At 40.4% G+C, this 25,259-nt stretch overlaps 1 protein-coding gene across 2 annotated transcripts in view; it reads left to right on the forward strand.

Annotated features, from left to right (window-relative positions):
- The window catches only part of SLIT3 (slit guidance ligand 3), a 479,718-nt gene that overhangs the window by 234,627 nt on the left and 219,832 nt on the right, over window positions 1–25,259 (forward strand). For both annotated transcript variants that reach the window (XM_027682483.1, XM_027682484.1), the window contains one exon: window positions 8,348–8,419. In XM_027682483.1, coding sequence (XP_027538284.1) covers window positions 8,348–8,419 — 72 coding nt within the window. The remainder of the gene's footprint in view (window positions 1–8,347; window positions 8,420–25,259) is intronic.

A 25,259-nucleotide genomic window follows, 5' to 3' on the forward strand; every position in this document is an offset into this window, starting at 1 on the left:
ATCAGTTATCCAGTGATGGTGCAGGTTATTAGCTCATGTTTTATACTTCATGATTTCACACATTTATCTTCTAAAATAAGAGCTCATCATATGTAAAAAATATATAATAAATTATGTACAATAAACTGCAAATATCTTTTAGCTTAGTGGTCAAGCAGGGCGTAACCAGGGGCTCATTTTTACTTTGTGGAGATGAGAGGAGGGTACTATTGCCTAGTGTTGTTTAGAATTTGCAAATGCACAGCATTTCTTTCCAGTACAGATCAACAGACAAAGGTATAAACCAGAAAACAGGTCAACAGTATAAAACCAGTTTTGTTTTTTTTTTTTAAATTAGGTTAAAATAGCAGAGCCTCCATATAGCTCCGTTTCTACTTCAGAAAGTATTATTTTTTATTAATAAACAGTCTTTTAATCATTTGTTAGTCAGAGGCTTTATCTTATTTCTAGTAGGCTGCTTCTCTTCAAGGGTTTCTCCTGAACCCACTGGCTGTTACTCTCCAGTTCCTTCTCCCTGACATATTCAAAGTTGAGTATGAAGACTTGGAGGACAAATTTCACTTTCATTGCCTGTGTTTCAGAAGACAAAACAGATGCTGCTTTCTAAAATGAAAACTCACGATCAGGCTCAAGATGGGTGGTTATAAAATCAGAGTCTCCTAAATGCTGTCTGATCACTATTTGCTTGGCATTTTGGAAATGGCAGGAGGAGGGAGGAAGAACTGTAAAAGTCATAAACATGCCTTTGATTTGGGCATTGGCACAGATTAGTTTTACAGTTCACTTAAAATCATATAAAAATATTTACTAATCATCCTAGAGATATTATGATAGATGTAATTTTTTTCTGTTTTCGTTGGGTGCATTGATAGACAAATGTTGTAACACTGTGTCTAACACAGTGAAACAGAGAGTGTTTGGTTGTTTGGTTGTTTTTTTTGAAGCAACCAGGAATTTTAAAAACCTCTAATGAAGCATCCACAAATGTGTATCCTCTGTTCTTTTAAACATTTGAAAGACTTCAGCGTGTGCTGTGTCATCCCCGCAGTTGTGTCAGGACAGAAGTCATGAATCTGTAAAAATCCATGCAGGTCAGGTCCCTTAAAGGGTCTTTATTAACAGATGGGTTTCAATTTGTCCTTGGAGAAGGTGGAAGACGATGCTAAAATAATTATCTGTTGCTCAGATCTTTTTCCTCCTTGATTGCTTTGTGAACACTCCTCCCCAGCCTCAAAGCTCAGGCTCTGCTCAGTGTCCTGCTCTTCCCGACAAAAGCATGTCTGTGTGACTGGGGTTAATTAGGCCACGTGAAGCTCTGGGTAAATGTTGAGGTACAGAAGTGTAGAGTTAACATCTCTCACCTCACAGTGAAACTGGATCAACAAAGGAATCGTGGTGTTTATCTTCTGGAAGCTCAGCAGTAGTGCTTGTGCAGTAGTGCGTGACTGTGTGAAAGCAGCGAGGACTGGCTTAATTGGAATTTTTGAGCTAAATTCCCTCCTCAAAACAAACAAAACAAAACTAGAGTTTTCCCAAAAGCCTCCCAGAGCACGGGTTGATAGCCAGCTGTATCGTATTTAGCAAAAACACAACCACCTTGCTTTGTTCAGGGCACACAACATCCCCAGGACCTGCTCTTGTTTTGCAGAACTCAGAGCCTGTCACCATCTTTACTCTTAGTGCAGTAGGAGTAGGAAGAAATTTTTTTCCTTTTAAAAGAATTAGCAGCGATGCCAAGTTTCCACAGAGTAATGCTCTACAATCCTGTTGTTCTTAAGCTCTTGCCTTGTAGCCCATGGGCAACAACACTTATCCATTTTTCCTTCCGACAGAGAGCTGGAAGTGCTGCTTTACAGTAAATACCATTTTTTACACTGAACCTACAGAAAGAGCAAAGCCATTGCTTCACTGAGGGCATAAAGCCCTCCTGAGGACAGAGGTGCTGATGAGTGTCAGACTTGCCACAGCTTGTTCTAATTACTGTTGGAGTGAGCTGATTTGGGCAATGCATTTCCCACCTGGAAGTTGATAAATATCTTGAACTTACCTTGCATATTTACAAGGCTCAAAGTTTCTAAATTGTCCTTAACAGCTAACTCAGTTATTTGTTAATCCATTTGGAGGACAGGAAAAATTTAATACTGACGAGTTTTGGAAATACTAGGACAATAACTCCTACGTAAGAATAATATTTAGTTGTTGAAAATGTTCAATATTAGTTTTAGGTAAAAAAAAAAAAAAAATTCAAAAGCTGACATGCAATTTTGGCAGAGCAGGAAAAATCCTTCCTTTGTTCTTTGCTGTAAATGAAATGGTAGCTTAATGTGGTACCAAAAAAAAAAAAGTGGTAGAAATATTTACAGAGCCTGTTTTCACCTGATTTCAACATCTGCATCCTTGAGCTTGTGTGTGCTGGTGCTTTACCTCCACATCCATTTCTTACACTCCTCAAGCATGGTCCTTACTCTCTTGGCTCAGTCTTACCATGCCTTTAAGGCACAGCAGCCTCGGTGAGCACACCCTCCCTGCTGCAGAGACAGATCTGCATCCTTCTGCTCCCTGAGGACAGGGGCTGGAGCTGCCTGGGAGATGTGACCAGATGAACTGTCGTGTTGCTCCCAGCACTGGATTGATGGGCAAGAAGAAATCCCAGCCCTTGGAAGGGGATCTGTGCTGCAGCCCTTCTGCTGCTGGTGCAGCGGTGCTGCCTGTGCCGTGCTTGAGGTTAAGCAAGGTCTGAGGCACTGCAAGTTGTTGTGGATTGTAATAGAAACTCTGCAAGACAAAAAGCTTCCTTGGGAGTGCCAAGCATTTGGTTAAAAGAAAAACACATCATGAATATTAATATTCTGTGCTGGAATTGTTATAGATATAATTGAGTAAACTTCTTTTTTTCCCCCCTGTGGATTTCCTTGGTCTTTCTACCCCTTCATGTTACCCTTTTTTCTCTTGCAGACTCTTCCTCCAGCATTGATTCCTTTGCCCTGTCTCTCCTCTGACTGTAGGAGTTACTTTCCCTCCAGCTCTTGCTCTATGAAAAAGCTGAGCTGTATCATTCCTCACTTCATTGACTTGCTTATCTTTTATTATGTGTTACTTAGAGATACCTATTATCTTTGGATTATACTCTCTAATTTTCCCCATCTGTTACTCTTTAGCTCCTTAATTGTGTTACTTAATTCAGTAAAACATTGTAGGATAGAGTTTATGTGTAACATGTTGTACAAATTAAAACTAATTCTAATGAGACAAATTGCAGTGACCAGATTGTGTTAAGTATGTGACCTTTAGGGGAGTAGTTCAGTCTGGTTTTAGTCCAGTTGTAAAGAAAAGTTGGGTTGAAGAACAGTCACTGAACTTAAGTGCACAAAACCTCTGAAACATTTTATTTTATTTTATTTTATTTTATTTTATTTTATTTTATTTTAATCACTGGATGAGACTGAAATGTTTTAAACCCAGAAATCCTATTTGGTGAAAGAATGTAAACAAGCTATCAACATGGATGAATTAATTCTCATTTCTCTCAGCTGCACATTCTGTGGCTGGAATGAAGTTAGTGGGCACAGGGCTCATTTCTTAGCGTTGGTGGCAGCTGACACTTTCTTAAAGTCAGCATTCATACCTTTCATTGGTTTTATTTTGCAAAGCAAGCAAACCTCATTAATTTTCCCTGTTATTTTGTCAGGAAGAGTTGGTGGGAAATAATCTTGCACCCTCAAGCCCCAAATACCATCAAATCAAGCAGTGTTTGCCTTCTGGTTTTGTATCAGCTGCTACAGAGAGTTGTGTGTGAGCTCTTCTTTGTTATTGCAAGAAGCAATTGAATGGTGGACAAACTAAAAGGTACTTTGAAGGAATCAGCTTAGTTATTCTGGATTTGTCCTTCATTTTAGCTAAACCATTGGTTCCATGTGTTAATGGTTAACTCTGTGAGTTTGCAGTTTTATTATGGAATCAACGTGCAGTAACATACTGGGAAAGATACATACTGGGTTGTGAAGCATTTGCTCTTGGGGACTATTCTTTAAGTCTTTGTACTAAACTCTTTAGACATTAAAGGCAAGCCTAGTTCTTTATGGGATAACACTGCAGTGTGATCTCTGTTAGCCCATTTGGGCGGGAGAAATAATTAAAGAGCAGTGTTCAACCACAGTAAATACTTCTTAAGCTGGTTTTCAGGCAGTTGTGCAAAACCAGTCTTTTAAAATTTTAGAATCTCTGTGTCAAAAAAGATCAGGAAAATAATTTGTCAGTGCTCAAAGAGTGGGGTTTTTTTGTTTGTATTTGAAAGGGGAGACAAGCATATGCAAGACTAAGCATAAGACTCAGCATAATGTTATCACTGCTGATTTTTTGATTTTCATATAATCTATGGTATTTCCAGCACCACTGGAACTTTGCAGGTTGTATTAAAGTAGCTGTTTTAATGTTTTAAATCTGTAGTTCAGATGAAGACACTAATTTTATGAATGTTCATAGGGTCTGTGTTCCAATTAACTGATCTATGTTCTGTCACTGGCGAAATAATAAAAAAAGGGTCTTAATGTATTTTATTGCTCTGTTAGAGAGTTGCATTTTCACTTGGGATGCAATAGGCAGTGTTAAAGCAGGAAGCTAAAACCAGCACTACGGTAAAGACTGCAGAGGCACTTAGGAAACGTCAGCACTTTTGAGTGCTTTTTTTTCCCCTTTTTCCAATCCTTTTATCAGTAAGGCTCTTTCAATGCACATTTGAAGATCAGGAAAACAATATTAGACTTGCAGAGGGAGTTAATCTATGTCCAAAGCATTTTAGCAAAATTAAAATAAAAACTAAAAAAAAATGTACTGACTTGTGCCAGCTCCTGTTCGAGGCTGGGTTAGACTAACGTGTGGTCTGCCGTGCTGGGAGGGTGTGTGAGCCACAGCTGCTGGATTTTGTTAGCTCCCACAGCTCTGACTGTGCAAACTTGAAGTCCGAGTTCTTTAATATCCCTGTGGCTCCACTTCTCCATCTCAGAAAGGAGAATGTTGCTTCCTTTGGGGGTTCACCACACGGTGCTGGCTGGGGGAGCTCTTGGTTGAACGTGTCCAGTATTGTTGCCTGCTGTGCTGTTCCCCTCGCTGGATCCTCTGGGATTGCTGCCGAGGCCTTTCCAAGAGTGTTTCCATCAGAAACCTGGATGAGGGAGCCAGGGGGTCACTGCACTGTGCTGAGGCAGTGGCTGGTTGCTGGATCTCTGTGCAGTGTGCTCTGCCTGTGGATTAAACTGGATGAAATTTGCCCGTATTTATCAAAATAACAGGAAGAATAATTTAATCTCAAAACATTTGCTTCTCTCAATGTGTCTATTTTATCATGAAGGTGTTTCCTTTGTGTTGGGCTCACGGCTTTCTCCACAGAGGAACCTTTGTGAAGGAGGGTGATGCTGATGGACTGGCACATTTTAGTTTGTCCTTAGGTCAAGTGCTTTTGGTCAGCTAACACTGCATGTTAGGGGGGGATTTTTGGAAGTCTTTTCTTCTCTAAAGCTGGAATTCTTCAGATGTCCTCCTTAGGATACGTCACATACCCATGCATTGCACTTGCCTTCCATTACAGAGTTAGGTAGTTTGAAACTTCTGCCTAAGAAATAGGAAATGTATTAGCAATCATAATTTATTTTTCTTCAGATTTGTTCATTTTTTTCTTGAATACTGCAATATTTTTCCTTTTTTTTTAAGGGTTTTGTTTTAGCCTCACCTTTGTTTACCTGGTTTTCTGCAGTTACTATGAATAACTAATATTTATTTTACATACTGTCAGTGTGAGCTTCTCATTTTGCCTGTAGGGAGTGAAAAGCTGGAAATTTAAGGTAAACTCAGTAGACAAGTTGCTTGTTAAAAGCCTTCTGCTTTCTCGGAGCAAATTTTGGGAAGTGCCCCGGCTGAGCCTGGTTGGGGTTTGCTTGCTTATGAAAGATGCTTAACAAAGGTTTGGCACAGTATCAGGAAGCAGAGAGAAACACTTTTCCTGGCCTCTTCAAAATGGGATGATTATAATTGTGAGAAGGCAGCTAAAGAAAACTAAATATGCACTGGTGAATTTTCCTCCATGCTGTGTCATTAGGGCCATGCAAGGCTGGCAGTTCTTCAGCCCACTGGAGAGATTTATGCAGTACTGGTACCTAGAGGAGAGTGCCTAATAGAAAATGAAAATAATACAGTTTACAAGAATGGTTTTCATAGGAAATGGATGAACTTCCTGCAGTCCCCTGGTTTTGCTGACTGCAGGTTGAGAGTTGAGCATAAAGAAAAAGCAGAGAGCAAAAACATAAATTAGCCCTTTTAGAACGCAGTAATGCTAGAAAAAATAACTTTTAAACCTAACTTATTTTTAAACATAATTTGAAATAATGCACAATAAAATACCAGACAAATGTAACTTGAGACGTTGGTGGATTTAGTGTGGTTTTCTTTGACCACACAGTTCTACTTTTTCAAGCCCTTTTTGTTCTGCTTTGCGTGCGTCTTCCTTTCAGATCTGGCTAATTTTTGCCTCCCTAAGCCATTTTGTCACGCTTTTCCCATTGGCTGTGGCTCTGCTGTGCCTCACTGTCACACCAAAGTGACTCCCTGTCATGAAATCGGTCTTCAGCATCAGACTTCCTTCTTTTGGGTCTGAAGTACCCTTTACTTTCTCTGGGTTGCTGGATCATTTGTCTGGGTTGAAGGTCTGTCTTTAAAAGAACTAATATTTTGTTGCTGGCAAAATAAAGGGGAGGTGAAGGGGAGGTCAGAGTGTGGATCAGTGTTAAACAAATTGTGAAGGTCACGAAGAATTTTAATCTGACTTGAAAAAGGGACTTGTATCCAGCAGCACATTTTTGTTTGTGATACTCTGAATGGACAATTGTGGCTACTTTGAGAATTTGGTGTAGACTGCATGACTGGTATAAATTGAATTAGTCCCATGACAAGGACATAGTCCCCTTTTTTTCTTATCTGCCTGATGGAAAGCAGAAGAAAGGCCTGCGTGACACATCTTGACCCGCAGTGTCAATGTGGGCTTTTGTGACAGGCTCTGATTTCTGGCCTCTCATTTGATAAAACCAATTTGGGGGAGGCTAGAAAGGGAGCTTGCTGCAACACTAAATGTACTTACAGAAAAGAGTGTCTGGGGGTGAGTACAGATTCCTGCCATTCCCTCTTAATAGTCATTAGAAATCCAGAGTTTCTCTCTGAAAAGGGGGCAAAATGCTGGGCTTGTGTAACGCAGGGACACAGTCACCCCAAACCATGCACTGTGTAATTCCCTGGGCTGCAATATCACCTTTCTTTGTCCTTTTGTCCAGCCATCCCTGTGCCTTCCATTTGCTCATTTCTTATATTTTTCTTTCCCACTCATCTGCCTTCCTGTCCCCTTCTTACACAACTCTCTTACCCCCGACTTTGTAACCTAAACCAGGCTGAAGTTGCTCCCTCTCCTCCCTGCTGACAGGGCACCAGCAAGGAAATCAGGGTGAGTGCTGCTTTTCCTTAGCATGAAAACATCCCAGCTTTCTGGGTTTGTGTCCATCTCCCTCCCATTCCTGATGCCCTCCTTCCTGCCTCCACCTGCACTGCTGGAGGGCTGCAGATTTGGAAATACTTATGGTGCAAAAAGGGAAAAAGCACCTGAATGCAGGTTGGGTGACAGGAAACTCTAACCTGAACTCACAATGAAGATGTAATAATTTAAATGGAAACATTTGTAATGTTTTAGTACTAGAAAGGCTTTTTGACTTGCTGTTGGTTATTTGGTTTTTGTTGTTGTTTGTTTTTAAGCAAGGTTAAAAATTCAGTTGTTGCCATTGATGCACAATGCATTGGGTTTCTTAATGTGGTAGATTAAGTTCTTTTCACTGTGAATTTACAAAGCTTACAAGAGAATGATTGTCACGTTTTTCCTGAATATTAATTTCAAATAAGGGGCTCTAATCTGAGCAGGGGTAGCCAAGTATTTTTGCAGTCAGTAAACCAACAGGAGCATGCTGAGAAAATTTCATTTACACTACAGGGTTGCAATTCCAAGGCACAAGGTTTGGCTGCAGGTACTCTGACAGCAAATCCTGCATTGTACCAGTGTCATGACCACATGTGAGGGATGTTTTCTGGAGGTTCTGTCACTGGTATCACAAATTCTGGTGGGTTTTGTTGTGGAGTCATTTCAGCTCATTCCACAGACCTCTAGAGGAGTGAAAGAAAATTGAAAACATCATGTGGTGTATCAAATCCAGAAACATCTACTTTTCCAAGCACGTGGATGTTCCATTATCTCATGTAGATTTGAGAAATGTGTTCTCTTTGTTAATACAGTGTATTTTTTTCCTCTTCCCTTATTCAGGGACCTGAGTGAAAACCAGATAAAAGGAATCCCTAGAAAAGCCTTTCGAGGAATCATCGATGTGAAGAACTTGTAAGTGACAACTTCATTAATATTTGTGGTGAAAACCACTCTCCCTGGGTTACATCTGGCTGTTATTATGTGTTTGGCTACCATTTGTTTAGCTCTGTGCAACACCAAAGGGACCTGCAGACCCTGCAGCTTTTTGTCAGGGGCATCACAGGCTGCTTTGGTCCACAGTGTGAACGTCCCTGGGGAAGTTTTGAGCAAAGGAAAAAAGTGTTTTTAAATGCTTTACCCACTCCTGCAGTATTGCCCTGAAGAAAGACATGCATAGGAAAAGTACTGTTAGAGTTCAGGGATGAAATTAAAATGTTTCACTTAGAATAAATCTTCTGTTCCACCACTTGTGTGGACAATAAATATGACAAAATGTGGCACACAGTCACAGTGGTTGAGTACAAGCATCAGAAAATTAAAAAAAAAATAAATACTGTGGGCAGTTAACTGTGCATGCTTTGACAGTTTGTATTGAATGTTAAAATAATTTGTAAAAGCCATTAAAGAGAGAAAATAGGGATTTATTTTTGGTGCTGATGAAGCTAGGCTGTCCTAACTGTTTTCTCTAACATTTATTTAGTAGAAGAATCAGGTAAAGGAGATCTAAAAAGAAACCCTTTTGTACAAAGTCTTGCAACACACCTGTGTTCTGTTTCTTCTGAGCACTGTGCAGATGCCTTTGGAGGCTTTGGGATGTACAGAATATGAACACTTGTAGACATAACACAGCTGTTTCTGCACTCATTCAGCACACTAAGCTTGTGTTTCTTCAGTGGTTTGTCACTCACTTTGTGCATATTCAACTGTGACTTTAGCTTTTCTGGTTACAAGAGGCCTTTTTACCTGAATATCAGCATGAGAAAACACATCTTGAGAAGCCACTTATTCTGATGTTCCTCTTCAGTGGAGGAGCATCAGAGGACCTGTGTGAGCAGGTCTAGTTTTCAAGACACAGGAAAATATGAAGAATATAGTTTCTAGTAGGAAAAATTTTGTGGATTTTAGACAGAAGAGTGGCTTTTTTGTCATGGTAGCATGAGCTTTACTTACATTGTGCGATCTAGAGGAACAATAGATGGTGTTTTGTTTCAGAAAATCTAACTTTCCCAGCTATTGTTAGTTGTCTGACTTCATTTAAAATAGCAAAGTTTGCATTCAGAGTTGAGTTCACCTCTGGCAAACTGTCACAACAATCACAGGTGCTTTGATTTATGCACCCACTCTCAGTGCAGAAGGAACCAGGGTTTCTCCTTTCCCTGAGCTGATATCAAGGGATGACTGGCTGGAGTGCTTACAGGAGCTCTATAAATGTCAGGATTTAAAACTTCAACAAAAAATTGTGACTGTCAAGTTAGGCAGGATCTATTATTTTGCTGTAAAAGACTCAGTATCAGAAATACTTCCCTGTAGCTACCGTTTCTGTCTCTGATGAGTACTGAGTTTATCACAGAATCATAAAATAATTCTGGTTTGGAGTGACCCCTGGAGGTCATCTAGTCCAGCCTCTGGCTCAGCAGGAGCACAGAGCTCAGTAGTCTGACCGATTGCTGATGTGAGCCACGAGCACTGATTGTTTAGATAAATAGCAGGAGGAACAGACTTTTCCCTCATATCTGTAGACATTCTTTTTTGGTAACAACTGTGTGAGTCGTGTGCCCAGGGTGGTTCATTAGAGCAGGTGACTCTTGTTTCCAGACACAGACTGGTGGTCCGTGAGCTGCTGAGAGAAACATGGCAAACTCTTGAGCCAACTTGCTGCTGGAAACACATTAAAATTTCTACAGCAATAACTGTAAGGGTGTGATGCGAGTTGAACCAAGTTAATATTTAAAGCTCTTAAAACTTTAAGCAGTGGCTTTAACATGCCAATTGCCATTCTAAGCCTAGACTTGGCAACCAAGCCTCTCCCTCTTGAGTCCCAGGGATGACCACGCCAACGGAGGAGGAGAATGAGCCTCTTTTGCCTTTTGGTGCCATCCAGCTGTTCCAACACCTGCACTGCTCATGCCTGGTGCCTCTGCCACGTACACACTAAAGGGAGAGCAGCAGGGTTGCCTGTTTCTATGGTTATCGCTCTGCTGATTTATTGTACTGTCTCAGAGTTCTCCCACCCTATAAAAGCGTGTTTGTGAGGGATCTTGGAGACTCTGAGACGTAAGAAATAAAGCTACACATTCTCCCACGCTCCCCAACCCTTTCCAATTTATATTTAAAATTCATATAGGGAAAGGCTGACGTGGAACGGTCTCTGTTTTCGTGGCTTGACATTTAACGTGACCTCAAATTCTTCCAGGTCCTACAAAAAGTGTCCCCATGTCATGGCAAAAATAATAACTCTGTAGATATTATAACGGGGACACAGCAAGTGCTAGACCAGATGAAAGTCTCCAGATTAATGCAGTCTTTAACAGCAGCTTGGAAAGCTTCCCTCAGGAAAGAATGCAGAGTTGATGCAATAGACTAAGCCAGGGCATGAATTCCTTTTGGATACAACCTCCGAAATACTCAGCCTGAGGACTCAATATAAATTACAGTGGGTGCCATTTGGAAACCCTGTGAGAATAAACCCTGTCTCAACGTGGTCATAAGTGACACAAAGTCACAGGCTGTGTCCAGCTGGAACGCTCTGGTGCAAAAAAATGTGTTTGGTGAGTTTGAGGGCAGAGGTGCTGCTGTGTGTGCAAAACATTGAGAGTCTTTGGTGATGTCCCTGAGCACCCGGGCTGCAGAACTGGCTTGGTGCCAATATGATTTTTGTCATTTAAAAAAGTAAATGTTAAGATGATAGGGAAAAAAAAAAGTATTATAAAAAGCAATGTTTCAATGTTTTCACCTTGTCTCTCTCTTTAAATGATAAAAGCTTTCTACCTTTTGTCATTCTTTTAGTGGAGCAGTGAGCCCAAGAAAATGGGCTTGGATAAGGGCTGTGCTAAAGAAGAGCATTTAAATGTCAGGAAAGCCACTGTTTTTGCACAAAATGAAGCCAAAGCAGAGACTGGAGGTTTTCAAACTCCCAAGTGGGGGAAATTTTGTTGTGCATGATTTTTATATGAAGTGTTTTCTGCTGTTTGAGTACAAAACCAAAGGAAGAATCTGCAGACAAAGAATAAATTAGTAAGTTCATTTCTAATTGAAATACAGAAATAATTATACAGCTTTTAGAAAGCGTCACGAGCACATAATGTCCATTACCAGTAGTGAATTTATATGGTAATTTGGCAAAAGCTGACACTTTGAACATATTGTAGAGTAGATGCATAAATGCTGCTCAGTGGTCCTAAGAGCTGAACAAGAAAGGGCAAGAGAGGGCCAGCCTGCAGAGTGCACCTGTATTCAATTTCTGTGCCTTATTACTTAGAGGACAGGAAATGTTTCTTGCAGGATTCTAGCCCCAAGTAAGCACATTTATTTCAAGAATTAAAGTATATGGGTTTGGGTCTCGAGCTTTGGGCTATCTCAGCACTGTCAGCCATGGCCTTTCATCATAAAAATATATGGAGCTGGTTCTTGGATTTCTGCACGTTTCCCCTGCTTGTATCACATCTTGGCATTCAGGTGAGTGCTCCTCTGGTGAGGCATTCCTGCAGGTGCTGTTGAATAAGCCTGCACAGCCTACCTTAGTGAGGGCAGCCAGGATAGGAATAGTCAGAGCTTGATATTAGGAAGGAATTCTTCCCTGTGAGGGTGGGGAGGCCCTGGCACAGGTTGCCCAGAGAAGCTGTGGCTGCTCCATCCCTGGAAGTGTCCAAGGCCAGGTTGGACGGGGCTTGGAGCAACCTGGGCTGGTGGAAGGTGTCCCTGCCCTTGGCAGGGGGTGAAACTGGATGAGCTTTAAGTCCCTTCCAACCCAAACCATTCTATGAGTCTACAAACTCTCCCAGGCAAGGAAGTGAAATGATTCATGGCAAAGGAAAGAGGAATATGCAGTGCAGATATGTGAGGAGAATGACAGAGCAGCAGAGCAGAGGGGGAGCCAACCTGGCTGAACAACCACCCTGTTTGAACCCCACTGGAGCCACATGGAATGACACACTCATTGCTTTCTCTGTGAGGATTTGCTGCCATTTCTTGTTCTTGATTCACCAGAACTCAGTTCTGTACCTGCTCAGCTTCTGCCTTTTATCTCTTGTAGGCTTTGGCTATAGGATACTTCAGCCCTGGGATTCAGAATACCACAAGCTCAGAGGTTCATCTGTCATGATAATGTAGGCTCATTGCATTTCTGTCTAAATATTTCCCAGGCACACATGAGATAATAGCTCATATCACTAGACCTGCAAGCTGCTTTCCTGGCGTCCTGGGGCCACTTAGCAAATTGTGGGTAATATCCTTCTTGATAGCCCTAAAGGTGCTTTTGGAGGAAGAAATGAAGCATTGAGATTTATTTTTTTAAAAAAATGCAGGAATGCATCAGCACATATGTAACGTTTAACACTTCTGCAAGTCAGTACACATTTATTTTCCTAGTGGTTACATTACCTATGCAGTGTGAAAAATCAGAGCTCTCTGAGTACCGTAAAATATTGTTGTACCTATTAGTTTCAGTTCCTTATTTGTTAAATGGCTTTTCCTGGAAGGCACTCTTACTTTTTCTGCATGCATCTACTATTAGCATCGATCCATGTGACTTTTACAAAAATTAAACATCTAGATTGCACATTCAGGTTTTGGAAAAAGCTGAACTTGCTCTTTACATCAAGAGTTATTTGACATTCACCTACACAAAATATAGAAACGTTACTGTGGAATATTTTTTTTTATCCATCACAACCAGCACTGCAGAGCATATTTGTAATTTTTGCCATTCAGCCATAGAAATAACTAAACATACCTGTCAAATTAAAATAACAAATAAATCCAAGAAAATAATGGTTGATTTGTGTGTAGCTGTTTCACCAGCAGAAAGCAAGTGATTGTGAGTTATTTGCCCTGCATATATAAATATGCAGTAGATCTTAATGAAATGTTACACTACAAAAAGTAACTTCTTTAGTCTGGGTTCTCTAGGGAAGCTATTATCCAGAGCCCTCTGAAATTCCTGGCCTTAGTTGCTTGACATTTGTGTACAGTATTCACTGTTACTGTTGCAGTTTGCAGTAAAATAAAACAAAAGGAAGAAGATGAACAGTTGGCCAGATTTTCCACTCCTTTGGTGTAAAATCTGGAATAAGTCTGCTGAAGCCAGTGGTTGGATTCAAATAAAAGAAAAGAAATGCCTAGAGGAGAATTGATTATCACATGTTGGCTTGTGTACTTGCTTATGTATCTTTCAATGGGCTGAACAATAGGTGTCTGTATTTGATGGTGTGCATGAAAAGCACAGTATGTTTTAAATATGAATAATGAAAATTAAAGGAAAGGACACATTTCTGTTATGGAAGAGATTTCAGGTTGTTTTGATCTCAGCAGTATTTTTAAGTGTTTTCAGAGCTGGCAAAACAGGTGAGAGGTATGGAAACAGCTCTTTTGAATACTGGAGACAAACCCTTTGCTTTCTTTAGGGGGTGAAAAGATCATTTTACTTCAACCGTAAAAATTTGTAAATAACTTTCCTTCCCCTTACCCATAAATTCACGCTGCACTCAATGTATTCCAACAGTGTATTCCTTTCTGTCTCCTGTAATTAGTCTTCATTGTGATAGTGACCATAATGAATTCAAGAGAGATCTCTGTGGCCATCACATTTGCTTTCCTAGAAATTTCATTGTCATGCAGCATTATTATAACATTAAAATAACACGTTACCCACTTACCACCTTCTATGGAGAAACACCACCTGCAGCGTCAGTTAATTTTATGAATACATTAGTTTGAGCTTTTGCCATCTGTTCTACCCCTTGTAACAAATGCAAAAAGCATATATTTCACAATTAACTCATTAAAAAGATATGATTGATTGGAATGCACGTGCATGTTCCCTGCACAGTGCACGATGCACTTAAGGTGAGATGTGCAAAACCAACCAAGCAGAGAGAGAGACCCTGAGTGGTAGCAGAGGACATTTTGGGAGACAATCATGTTCATCTCTTTACACCCTCTCATGAAGGGCCAGACACAGAGCTGGCTGCTTCATTTTCAGTTGAGACTCGTGGCCCACCTTTGCAGGCCCTGCCTGGCTGCCTGTTCTGCCCAGGGAGCTGCTCTTGGCTCTGCTGCCTGAGGTCACTTGGTGGTATATCATCCCTTGGGTTTGTTTTCTACTTCATTCAGCTCTGAATCACTAACCTTTAAAATCTACCTGCACTCATCTTTCTAAATAACTTCTCTTGTCTATCTTATAGTAAAAATCAGAGAATAAGGCCAGAAAACCTAAACACTGTGCCTTAAGCCTGGCTTTGGGCAGGCAAGAAGGTGTAGGGGCGACTTGTGTTTTCCTTTGTCCCAGCTGAAGGTGCTTCCTGCTGGCCCTGTTTCCATCAGGAACGTCATAACTGCTGCAGCCACAGCCAAGGGAAAGCCTGTTAGGAACAAAGAGATGAAAACTTGAAATTTAATTCAGAAACTGCATTCTTTTGATCTCAGTGTCCTCTCTGCCTCCAGTGAATCTGCAGAGCCTTCTTTCTCTCTGTCTGTGCTGTGCTGTGTTGGGGAGGTGATGCAGGTTCCGTCTGTACTTCCTGAAAGTGTGTGGGAGCACAGCATCCTGGACACAGGGGTGTGTGCCTGCTTTCAGGGAGGGTTGCTCTGGTATCCCTGTGCAGGGCTGAGGGTGAGCAAGGGCTCTTGAATAAGGAGCTAGTTCTGCATTTTTCTAGAATATGATACACAGAGGCAGTGCCTTCTGAATAACTGTGCTCTCTGCCAGTTTATCAGAACTGCCTTGAAATACTGTGTATTTCAAGTGTCATTGCAACACTGAAACTTCTGCATGTATCTCTTTTAACATCATAAGAAGTAGGCATTATTCAAAATTACCTCAGTGGGAAGAAGGTTTCGTAGGATTTTTGCATTGTGCACTGATGCTGAGAGATGCCAGTTCAGCAGTGATCTTGCTCGTGAGTGAGCCAGTTTCAGCCTTGATGGTGCATTTTTGCAAATGCTTGGCAGTAGTGTTATATCAGCTCTTCAGGGGACATTTGACAAGGGCATGTGGTGATAGGACAGGGGGGAGTGGCTTTAAACTGACAGAGAGCAGATTTTGATTGGATATTAGGAAGAAATTCTTCCTGTGAGGGTGGTGAGGCCCTGGCACAGGTTGCCCAGAGAAGCTGTGGCTGCCCCATCCCTGGAAGTGTTCAAGGCCAGGTTGGATGGGTCTTGGAGCAACCCGGGATAGTGGAAGGTGTCTCTGCCCATGGCAGGGGGTGGAACAAGAATAGCTTTAGTCCCTTCCAACCCAAATTATGAGAGTCTAGGATCCTGTGATTCATGTGGTCAGCTGCAGGGTTTGGTCCCAACCTGCTCAATATTCCTGTATTTTATGAGCAGAGCTGCCATTGGGAATGCTGCTTCCTTGCATTCCTCCTGAACAACCTCGGATGGTCCCATCTGCATCAGGAAGCAACGGGACAGACATGTGCAGACTAATAACCTGCAAGTTCTGCAGCACACAGGAGTAATACTGGAAAACCCCAAAACCATTTCGTGAAGTACTTAAACTTACGTTGCATTTGGTAGTGTGATTAGACTACACTTGCATTTTTTAAACACTTTTTGGTTTTTTTTAATTCCCTTTCCCATGTCCCTTTCTAATAAATAAAACACAAGGTGGACTAACCAGCACAAAATGATCTTAAATCTGTTGAATGTGCTAAACTACGACTTGTGCTTCTCTTGAGATTGATTGCACAGATTGAAAATGCACCACTCTTTTTATTTTCTTTTTTTTCTTTTTTTTTTTTTTTAAATGAAAACATCTGCATTAAGTAGAGTGGATGTCTGCTCTGTTCTCCTGTCCACTTGCATTTCAGGAAGTATTTGTTTCATGGATGCCTGTAGTTGTGGGCTCAAGTAGCCACAAGGGATCTGTCACCGGCAACTTATTAAAAGCTGAACCATCACTCCCGAGAAACAGATTTCCTCACTGTAAAGTTTGCTTTCCCCTGAGTAAAATGTCAGATAAATAAAAGCTGAAATACCTCTTAAGTGTGTTCTACCTATAAAATAGAAGTACATAAGCCAGCACTGTGTTGTAGTGGAGGATGTACGTTTGGTGGCATTTAATATTTTTTAAATTTTCATCTTTCTGATGCTAATCAGAGCTTTCTACCTCCATAATACGGTTATACATAATATTGATTTCCCCAGTTTCTATATTCTGTATATATTGGTTTCAATATCAATTTTTGGGCAAACCATAGATTGCTAAATATTTATTGTAGGCATAAGACAAGCATTAATACCAATTATTTTTTTCCTTTTCTGGAGACGTATTTCAAACATTCTTTAAAGGCTGTACTTTAATTGTTATATAGTAAAATCCTAATGCTGATGACAAGAAAGATGAAGTGCACCACATAGACCCAAGTCATCCTTTCCATCTACTTCAAGTTCTGTTGTGATCTTCCCTGTGCTTTATATTTTGCATAATTTATTGCCTTCTCCTGCCTAAGAGGGCTTCTCCTGCAGCCATGAGCAATGCAGCTCTGTAGGCTGGTTATCTGTGGGGCTTTGGAAGAGGGACATGGATGTGCTGTGTCCCGTCAGGAACACAGGAACACACGTGAACCTGGCACAGGAGACTGAAAAAGTTCAGTATTTGGGTGTGAGGGCCCCAGGCTTGGTGGTCACTTTTAAATTTTCTGTTTGATTAGGTGAAAAAAAGGTAAAATCTGGGAGTCCGGAGATTTAAGTTGTACATAATTCACTTGCTTAAACGTAACATTGGTGGAAATTTTTAAATGAGACCACAAGCTCCAGGTCCAGAGCTTGGTATAAGAAAACCTCACCCCTAAGCTTGAATGGGATCCTTTATCTGGGGTTTGAAATCTGCTACAAAAAGTCAGGGTGACTGTTGCTGTTTCCAGAGATTGTTTATCTGCTTACTTAGTTCTCAGGGCTCTGCTCTGTGCTTTCTAGGCTCATTATTCTTTTACCCTAATAAAGCACAGCTACATTTTGGTGCAGCACCCAGGCTGCAGCACTGCTTTTGTAGGGCCAGTAATGAATAGCAGATTTGGCCCCTTTCTGTTTTAATAGTCTTACAAGAGTCTCTTTGACAGAAACAAACTCCAGAAAGTACCTTGATTTAAAAACAGGCTATGTGGTATTCTTACTGTCTTTTTGATATAAAACTTGATTAAAATGGGATGAGACATCAGTTGAAAAAGTATGGAAATCGAATTTTCTTTATTACGTACGTGTTTAGGCTAACCTATGCCTACAGTTTATCTTTGTGTAATTTATGCTGTCTTTGTGCCATACCTTAATTCTGAATACATTTGCTGAAGATTTCCTGCAGCATTCATCTCTGATTGTCAAGAGGAACTTTTATTCTGAAAAAAAAGAGACAGTACTGGTTTTAATTATGAATCTAAATAGCTTCATAACCACTGTGAACTCTGAATTTACATCATTTTTATGATAGCCTCACCATTCCAGGTTTATTGATTTTGTCATTTGCTTCATTACATTTAATGCAAACCTTTTGTATGGAATTATTCTGGTGCTGTGCTGGGCACGGAGAGGTCAGTGTGTGCAGTCTCTAGCCAAAACAGCACAGCAATATCATTTTAGTGCAGACTCCATGGCTAAAGGGGGGTTGTAAATACTGTCCACCAGCAGAACAAAGTTTGCCTTCTCCTCTTGACCTTCCCAGCTGGACAAAGTTAAAACCATAGCTTGAGTTGTCTTTTTTTTTTTTTTTCCCTTTCTTTCTCTCCCCCGTGTTTCTTTTTGGCTTTTTGGTCAGTGCAACCCATGTCTGTTAGAGAGAAAAAGGGTCTTTTGGCAGGTCAGGGATGGGCAGTGCCGGGTCCATCCCTGGCAGTGCCACGTTTTGCCATGAGACTGGTCTGGCAGGACCCGTTCTGTGCCCACTGGAGATGACCTGCTGCTCAGAAATTGTTTTGAAGAGCCAAGATGCTTTTCGGCTTTCAAGGCAGGGACACTGGCTTTCTGGGGTCCTCAGTTGTTTTACCATTTCACTGGGATTAAGTTTTGATGTTTCATTTTGTAAATAGGCAACAGTGTGCCTGGATTTGCTGTAGCTTTTAGAGTGCCCCTGCCCATGGCAGAGGGTTGGAACTGGATGATCTGTAAGGTCCATTCCAACCCAAACCATTCTGTGATTTTATGAATAAAACCTCCTCAGTTCTTAATTTACTGCATCACTTTTTCTGGGGAATACAATTATTATTTTTAATCCAACTTCATTTATAAAAGCGATGAAAACATTACTGCGAAACAGGTAAGTAAATGGATCCTTGTTTTCCCAGAAGGCAATGAACTGGGCTCAAAAATTAATTTCAGGAATTGATTGGGAGACTAGATTTCCTGTAGCACTCTTCCTCAACCATGAAACGAGATGGAGGTCCCACCCTTCTTGACCCCATCCCTCAACTCAGCTGCAGCTTTCTGTGTGAGAGCAGAGCTGGGTATTTAAAACAACAATAATGACGAAGCCTGTGTAGTTTCTTGCCACATTTAGAGCCCAGAAGGGAACGATTATGTTTCCCATTCAGTGATTCAGGCTGTTCCATGGCTTCGCTACCCTGCAGTTGGGTGGCTCCGTGAGATGAAGTGGCTGTAGGAGAATGGAGCCACCTGCACTTCAGTTCCATTCAAAATTGTTATGCCTTGAAAGGAAAACATTTTTGGAGGGGAAAAAAAAGAATTAAACTGTAATGGGATAGTTGTGTTTTACAGTCTTTGTATCACAAGGTGGTTTTAGATGAACATATGCTCACTGTGTTTGTACAGCAAGGGATGTTATACAGTCCTTTTAAACAGCTACATCGCTGCATCATTTGAAAGTTTCCTCAGAGGAAGCTCAGATCATGTAAATCCTACATGGATATTAAGAAGATCCTGTGGAAGATCCTAATTTTATTTTTAAAAAGACCCCAATGTTTGTGCTTGGATCTGCAACGTTTTCTTCCGATATAAAATAAGGATCTAAGTCTGAGTGAAGCACAGAGGGATTCTCAGGCACTCAAATATATGTTATGAGATTAATAGAAATAGTGAAAAGTTGATTATCTAGGTGCAAATTTGAGAATGGCTTTAGTATAATAGCTTTGAGGTAGGCAAGAATAAAATCCCTTTTGTTTAAGACCAGATGACCCAGGGAGAGTGTGAGAGCAGCAGTAGAAAAGGGCTGTGAGATGATGGTCTCATTTGTACAACTGATTTCTGCTATGGAATATCATTTTCCTTCACATTTTTTTTCCCCTACCAAAAGCCTGTGGGATCTAATTTTGCTTTTGTTTACCCTTTAGTAGTCCCATAAATGTCAGAGAAAGAAATGGGAGAATTCCATCTTCATGGGGAAGTAACCTCTGCTCCAGTCTTTTGTGGTTTGGTGTTGCTTTTTTTTTAAAGGTCTTTTTGGAGTTATTTTTCCAACTCATTGAGCAGTAGTACAGTAACACTGTGAAATATCTGTACACAGCTTGTCTGAGGTGCATTTTCACACTTAGAATTCTTCTTCCTTTCTCCTGTTTTACTGGGGAAAGTGAGGATTTCTGCGTTGTTCTTTTGAAGGAACATAAGGCTTTTTGAATGATCAAAATAATTTCTGTATGTAAGGTCTGCATCAATATCCTGTCAATCTTCCTCAGTTTAGTTGTTTATAAGGCAGTCATAATATGTTAATACTGGAATATAGAATGATGCTTTAAAAAAAAAAAACAACAAAACGCAAAAAACAACAACAAAACCAACCCCCCCAAACCCTAGAATTTAAAGAGAGAAGCTAATGGGCTGTATAAAACTGTGGTGTGGGGAACAAGAAATCTTAAGGCAAATGATTTGCATTAAGATCCCTATAAGCAGTTCTTGCTTGCTGCTTTTCCAGGTGCCCAACATAGGAGCACCCAGCCTGCTTCTCAGGGCAGCGAAACAAGGCTCTTCCATGCATATTAAAAATTGCTTGTCATGATGTGGGGTGGGAAATGGCGCTTTTTGGTGTGAAAATTAGCTTTAGAAATGAGATTGATTTTTTTTTCCCCTTTTTATTTCTTCCTTCTACTTTCTTTTGTGACCCCTCAGTAGCCCCTGTTTGCGAGTTTCACCCTTGAACCCGCTTTATTTTGTATTTCATTTATATGCTTAAACTCGGGTCGCAAGCAGCAACAGCTATTGATTAGGTCCTGCTTTTAAACCCCGTCTTACAGGGAAGATGCTGCCAGGAGGTCAAGTGGTTTGCCTGGAGTGATTCACTGAGTGGGGAAGGGGGGGCCACTCACAATCACCTGAAGTGTTTCAGCGGGGGTTTGTTGGTGGGGATGGATTTTTTTGCTCCGATTTTAGCTCTCTGCCTTGAGCTCTCGTTGCGTTTCAAAGACGTGGTGCTCTGCCTTGATGAGGAGCAGCTGAAAGCGTAATTAAGGGTTAATGTTCAGGCGGGTGGGGGAGCAGCAAACCTTTTGCAGTAAGTTGGGCAATAAACAGCTCTCTCAGCCTGAGAAGGATGGGAGAAATGTCCTGGGAAGCCAGTTGTGCAGGTATCCTCTTTACCTACTTAAAAAGAAATTGTTGCTTTGGTTGCCAGGGAGAAAACTTCAGGGCAGGGCTTTTCTCTGGCCGTTTTATTTCAACGCTGTCACATCTCAGCGGGGAATAGATGGTTGAGGTTTGGTGTAAAGGGTCAGGTAAGGTAACTGGTGTGCTCTTGTGATCCAAACTTGCTGCCCAATCCTACCAGGGAGGACAAGTTTTCTTGCACATGATTGCCTTTTTGTCATGGCAATCCTGGCAGAGGAATCAGCTTTCTCTGCTATGGGTGTTTTTATGGACTAATGTCAAGAAAAAAATGCTAATAAAAGTATGCCACCTAGCAAGGAAATTTCAAGGTCATATGGATTGAGTTAATTTTTAAGTTTCTTTGTTAATGGCTTCAATTTTGTAAGTCTTGTAGAATCATTATTCAGTGGCCAGTAAGCAAATGAATCGATGTAAGTAAGTAATGTGAATTAACAGTTCAGATATATAAACATTTGTATTTAAGAAATCACAATGTCTAAGATGACCTGAAGGTTGATGTTAAAATATTTCCTTTTGAAATTATTTCCTTAAAAAATGTAAAAAGAAATAGCAATTTGCTGAGAAAAATATTGAAGCCTGTAACTTCTAAGAAATTCTGTATATAAACCTGCCTCTGCAGCATTTCCTGTTAATGTCAGATGTAAGATGCACAAATTACTTAATAATACGAACCATATTTCTAATAGTAAGCCATCTTCTACCTATATCTATATTTTTGTTTTTAAATTGGGCATGCAGTTATTTCATGATTCTGTTTTTACTGGTTTTTAATGGAATGATTCTTTCCCACTTCTGTTCATTACAAGTCCTGCATTTACAGATAAGTACAGACTTCTAAGTTACTCAAGTCTCCTGCAAGATGGAATAAATCCCTTTGGAGGTGACCTATCATCCTGTTTTTGCAATGTCTGTTGTCTTGGAGATTATGGTTGTCTCTTGGTACTTGGATTTCTGAACTGTGAAGCTTCAGATCCAGAGTGATGTTATTCCTTGTCCAGCAGTTAATGTCTCCAAGTGATTAGTGATCCAGAGGGAAAGCTGAAAAACAGGCTTCTCCACCTGTTAGCCTGATTTTCAGTTCTCCCCAAGAATTATGGTTTTGTGAGGATATCAGGTATCAGTAGGGTTCTGATGATGTTTTTACTTTCAGGCACTGCAGTTCAATAAAACCCTAGTGCTGTTATACGTGTTTTACCTATATCTTTATAAATGTACTTTGTGACAATCAGTAACTATTGCAGTGAGTGATGTTCAGCACTTTTGGTATAAACTCTCCCTGTTCTGTGCTTTAGATTGGTATTTACGTGTCCCAAGGCCAGGGAAGCATATTTTAAATTGGAAATTATGTAGGTTAGTGGAACTGGAAGGGACACGTTCAGTTCCTCATGACACTGCTGACAGCTGAGCATCTGTGGGGTGGAGGAATAAATATATTAAAGGGTGAGGGACTCAAATGCAACAGCCATCACATAAATGGCAAAAATAGATGGATGCCATTTGCTTTTACGAATTAAAAAAATAGGTCTATGCTTTCATGTAGGTGGTTAGAAACTCCCTGGTGAATATGCACAAGAGTTGTGACATATGCTCCATGTCCTGTTCTTGAAGGATATGTGGTGGTGCCACATTGATTTGGTGAAACATTGTTCAGAAAGTTGAAGATCTGCTAACAAAAACTGAATGTAGTGATCCAAACATATTGGGTGCTTATGGTTCATATGGGCGTTCAAGTGGGAACATTTGTTCCAAAATGCTTGTAAACATAAATCTGCAGGATGGATTTGCTCTCCTTACCCTGGGTGACAAACGCTTCACAGATGACGTGAGTTTGGCTGGCTGGAAAACACTAAAGCAAAATGGCTTTTTCTTTTTTTGTCAGCTGCAATCCAGTTTGCTGTTAATTCCATAGCAAAGTATTTAAAAATGGATGCAATTCCTAGGTGCCCAGATAACTAAGAACATTATTTTTAGTTCCCATTTAATCTATCAGGTAATTGATTTATTTCTGGTTCTTAAAATCTTTTCTGGGTTTTCTTTTGATTGGCTTTTCTTAAAGGTTCTTTTCTTTTTCTGTCTAGAAACTAGTTATTCTTTCCAAACCCTTCTTGTTCTGGTTGGTTCTTAAGTGCTTTGGGCTTTCATTTGTTGTGTGCAGGTGTTTCATTGACAGCATAGGTGAGTTTTGGAAGTGTTCTAGACCCGGTGTAGATTTGGGAAGGGGGTCACAGAGGCATAACTAGTGGGACATCTTCTTTAGAAATATGCCACAGGATGATTTATTTGGATATGGGCAACTACTGAGGGAGGAAGGATAGGTCTTCAAGTTCACATGTAATTGCCCAACAAACACTTCATGTCTATAGGTGGGCTCTGATCATGGTGATAATGAGGAGTCAGCTGTAGGCTGGCCTGCCCAGGACTCTTGCATGAGACTCTGAATGCACACAAAAATGAGTAACCATAGCAAAATAGCAGATTTTACTCATTTGAACCTTTTTCCAGTAGTCTTAGTCTAATGGGAGTGTTATTTCCTTACTTATATATAAGTGTATGTATACGTAACTACCTAAGTTAAATATATAACCACAGTGAGTGCCCAAAGAAGTGCAGAGTATTATTTTTATGAACTTTGTACAAATATAGATAAGTATATGAAGTGCACAGCAAGAACTCACCCTTTCAGTGAGGTTTTTGTAGCAGAAGCGGATAATGCAGAAATCCAAAGCATACATTATGGTAACTTATTTGTTTGAAATCGTGTAGGAGAACAAGCAAATTTGTGGCAATGAGGTATAGAGTCAGACTATAAGAAGTAATTCCAGTGGGACTTTGGATGGGGAATTTGAATTCATTGCCTTGAGCAGTGAGAATGAAGTTTGATGTAAATGCCTTAAAAGCTCAGAAGGTTCAGGCTGAATTCGAATGTCTCTCTCCCACCCTTAGCACCAACTCATCTAAACTCACCCATATGCTTATCTAGGATTGATTACAAGTCAGCCACACATCTGGCTTGCAAAATGAGATGTGATGCTAAGAAATGACAGATAGAAAGACTTAAAATCAGGGGTCAGGGCATTGCATATGCATTGAAGCAACGACTGGAAAACAAATTTCAAGTGTTTTAAGTATCTGTTGCCAGCCTTGTTTTCTGTCAGTAAGAGGGAAAAGGCACAGGAGTGTGGTTATATGATGTTATATGTGATTATATGATGTTATATATGATGTTATGTGGTTATATGATGTACTTGAGTCTGCTGCTCTTTCTCAGCTGGCCTGAGAAATCGTGTACATGCAAAGCAGCCAAACAGGATGAGGAGTCAGAATTTGGAGCTGCATGTCATTTAGAAGCATTTGTATGTTAAAAACAAAACCTCTGATAATACCCAGACAGGTCCCCAGTGAATAACACAAAGCTGTAACTAAGCCAAATGACTCCTTGTCTTAAAGTAATTAAACCACTATTTTTACTTTTTTTGTTATTTTTTGGTGACCAGTTTTACAGCAGAAACCATAGAATGAGATAAATTCCATGTCTCAAAAGCGAGCTGCTGTTGCCTGATCAGTATTGGAGAAGAGGGAGGAAACAAACAAAAAAACCTGCAAGCACAGCTCTTACACCCCTCACCTTTAATCATCTGGAGTGGCACTTCCTCTCCTAAAATCAGAGCCTACAGCTGTGTTAAAGATGGAATGGCCTGCTTTGAAACCCCTTAGAAAAGCTTCTGAACCTGTGTTAAGCATGATCAGTACTGGAAACCCCTACCAGAGTTATCTAAAACTAATGCAGCATCTTGAAATATGTAGTGTTCATTAACTATGCTCTGGTGGCTGTGGGATATAGTTGTTATTTTAGCATCTCTTAAATGTTGAGGAGCTGAATAGAACCCTACTAAAAAAAATAAAATCCCCAAAATGGGGCAGTGAGATATTCAGAACTGTGCTTCCTTCTCTAGCTTTAACTGCCCATTTTTTGTTTATTTTTGTTTTAAACAATCTGATAAACCAGGATCCAGTTGAAAATTTATTGGTGTGTTATACTAAAAAACTACCATTTATAAGTGCAAGCTTATATTCATCCACAAAATTTTAATATTAATTTTATAGTTAACAAAAAAAAGTCACCAAAATACAAAAAGCTACTGGTTTGCCCAAATTTACCAGCCATGCAGCAAGGCTGACACTCTGCCATGACTTTACTCACAGCATT

The sequence above is a fragment of the Neopelma chrysocephalum genome, unplaced genomic scaffold (assembly GCF_003984885.1).
Source record: "Neopelma chrysocephalum unplaced genomic scaffold, ASM398488v2 Primary Assembly neopelma1_63, whole genome shotgun sequence".
In the NCBI taxonomy this organism is placed as follows: Eukaryota; Metazoa; Chordata; class Aves; order Passeriformes; family Pipridae; genus Neopelma; species Neopelma chrysocephalum.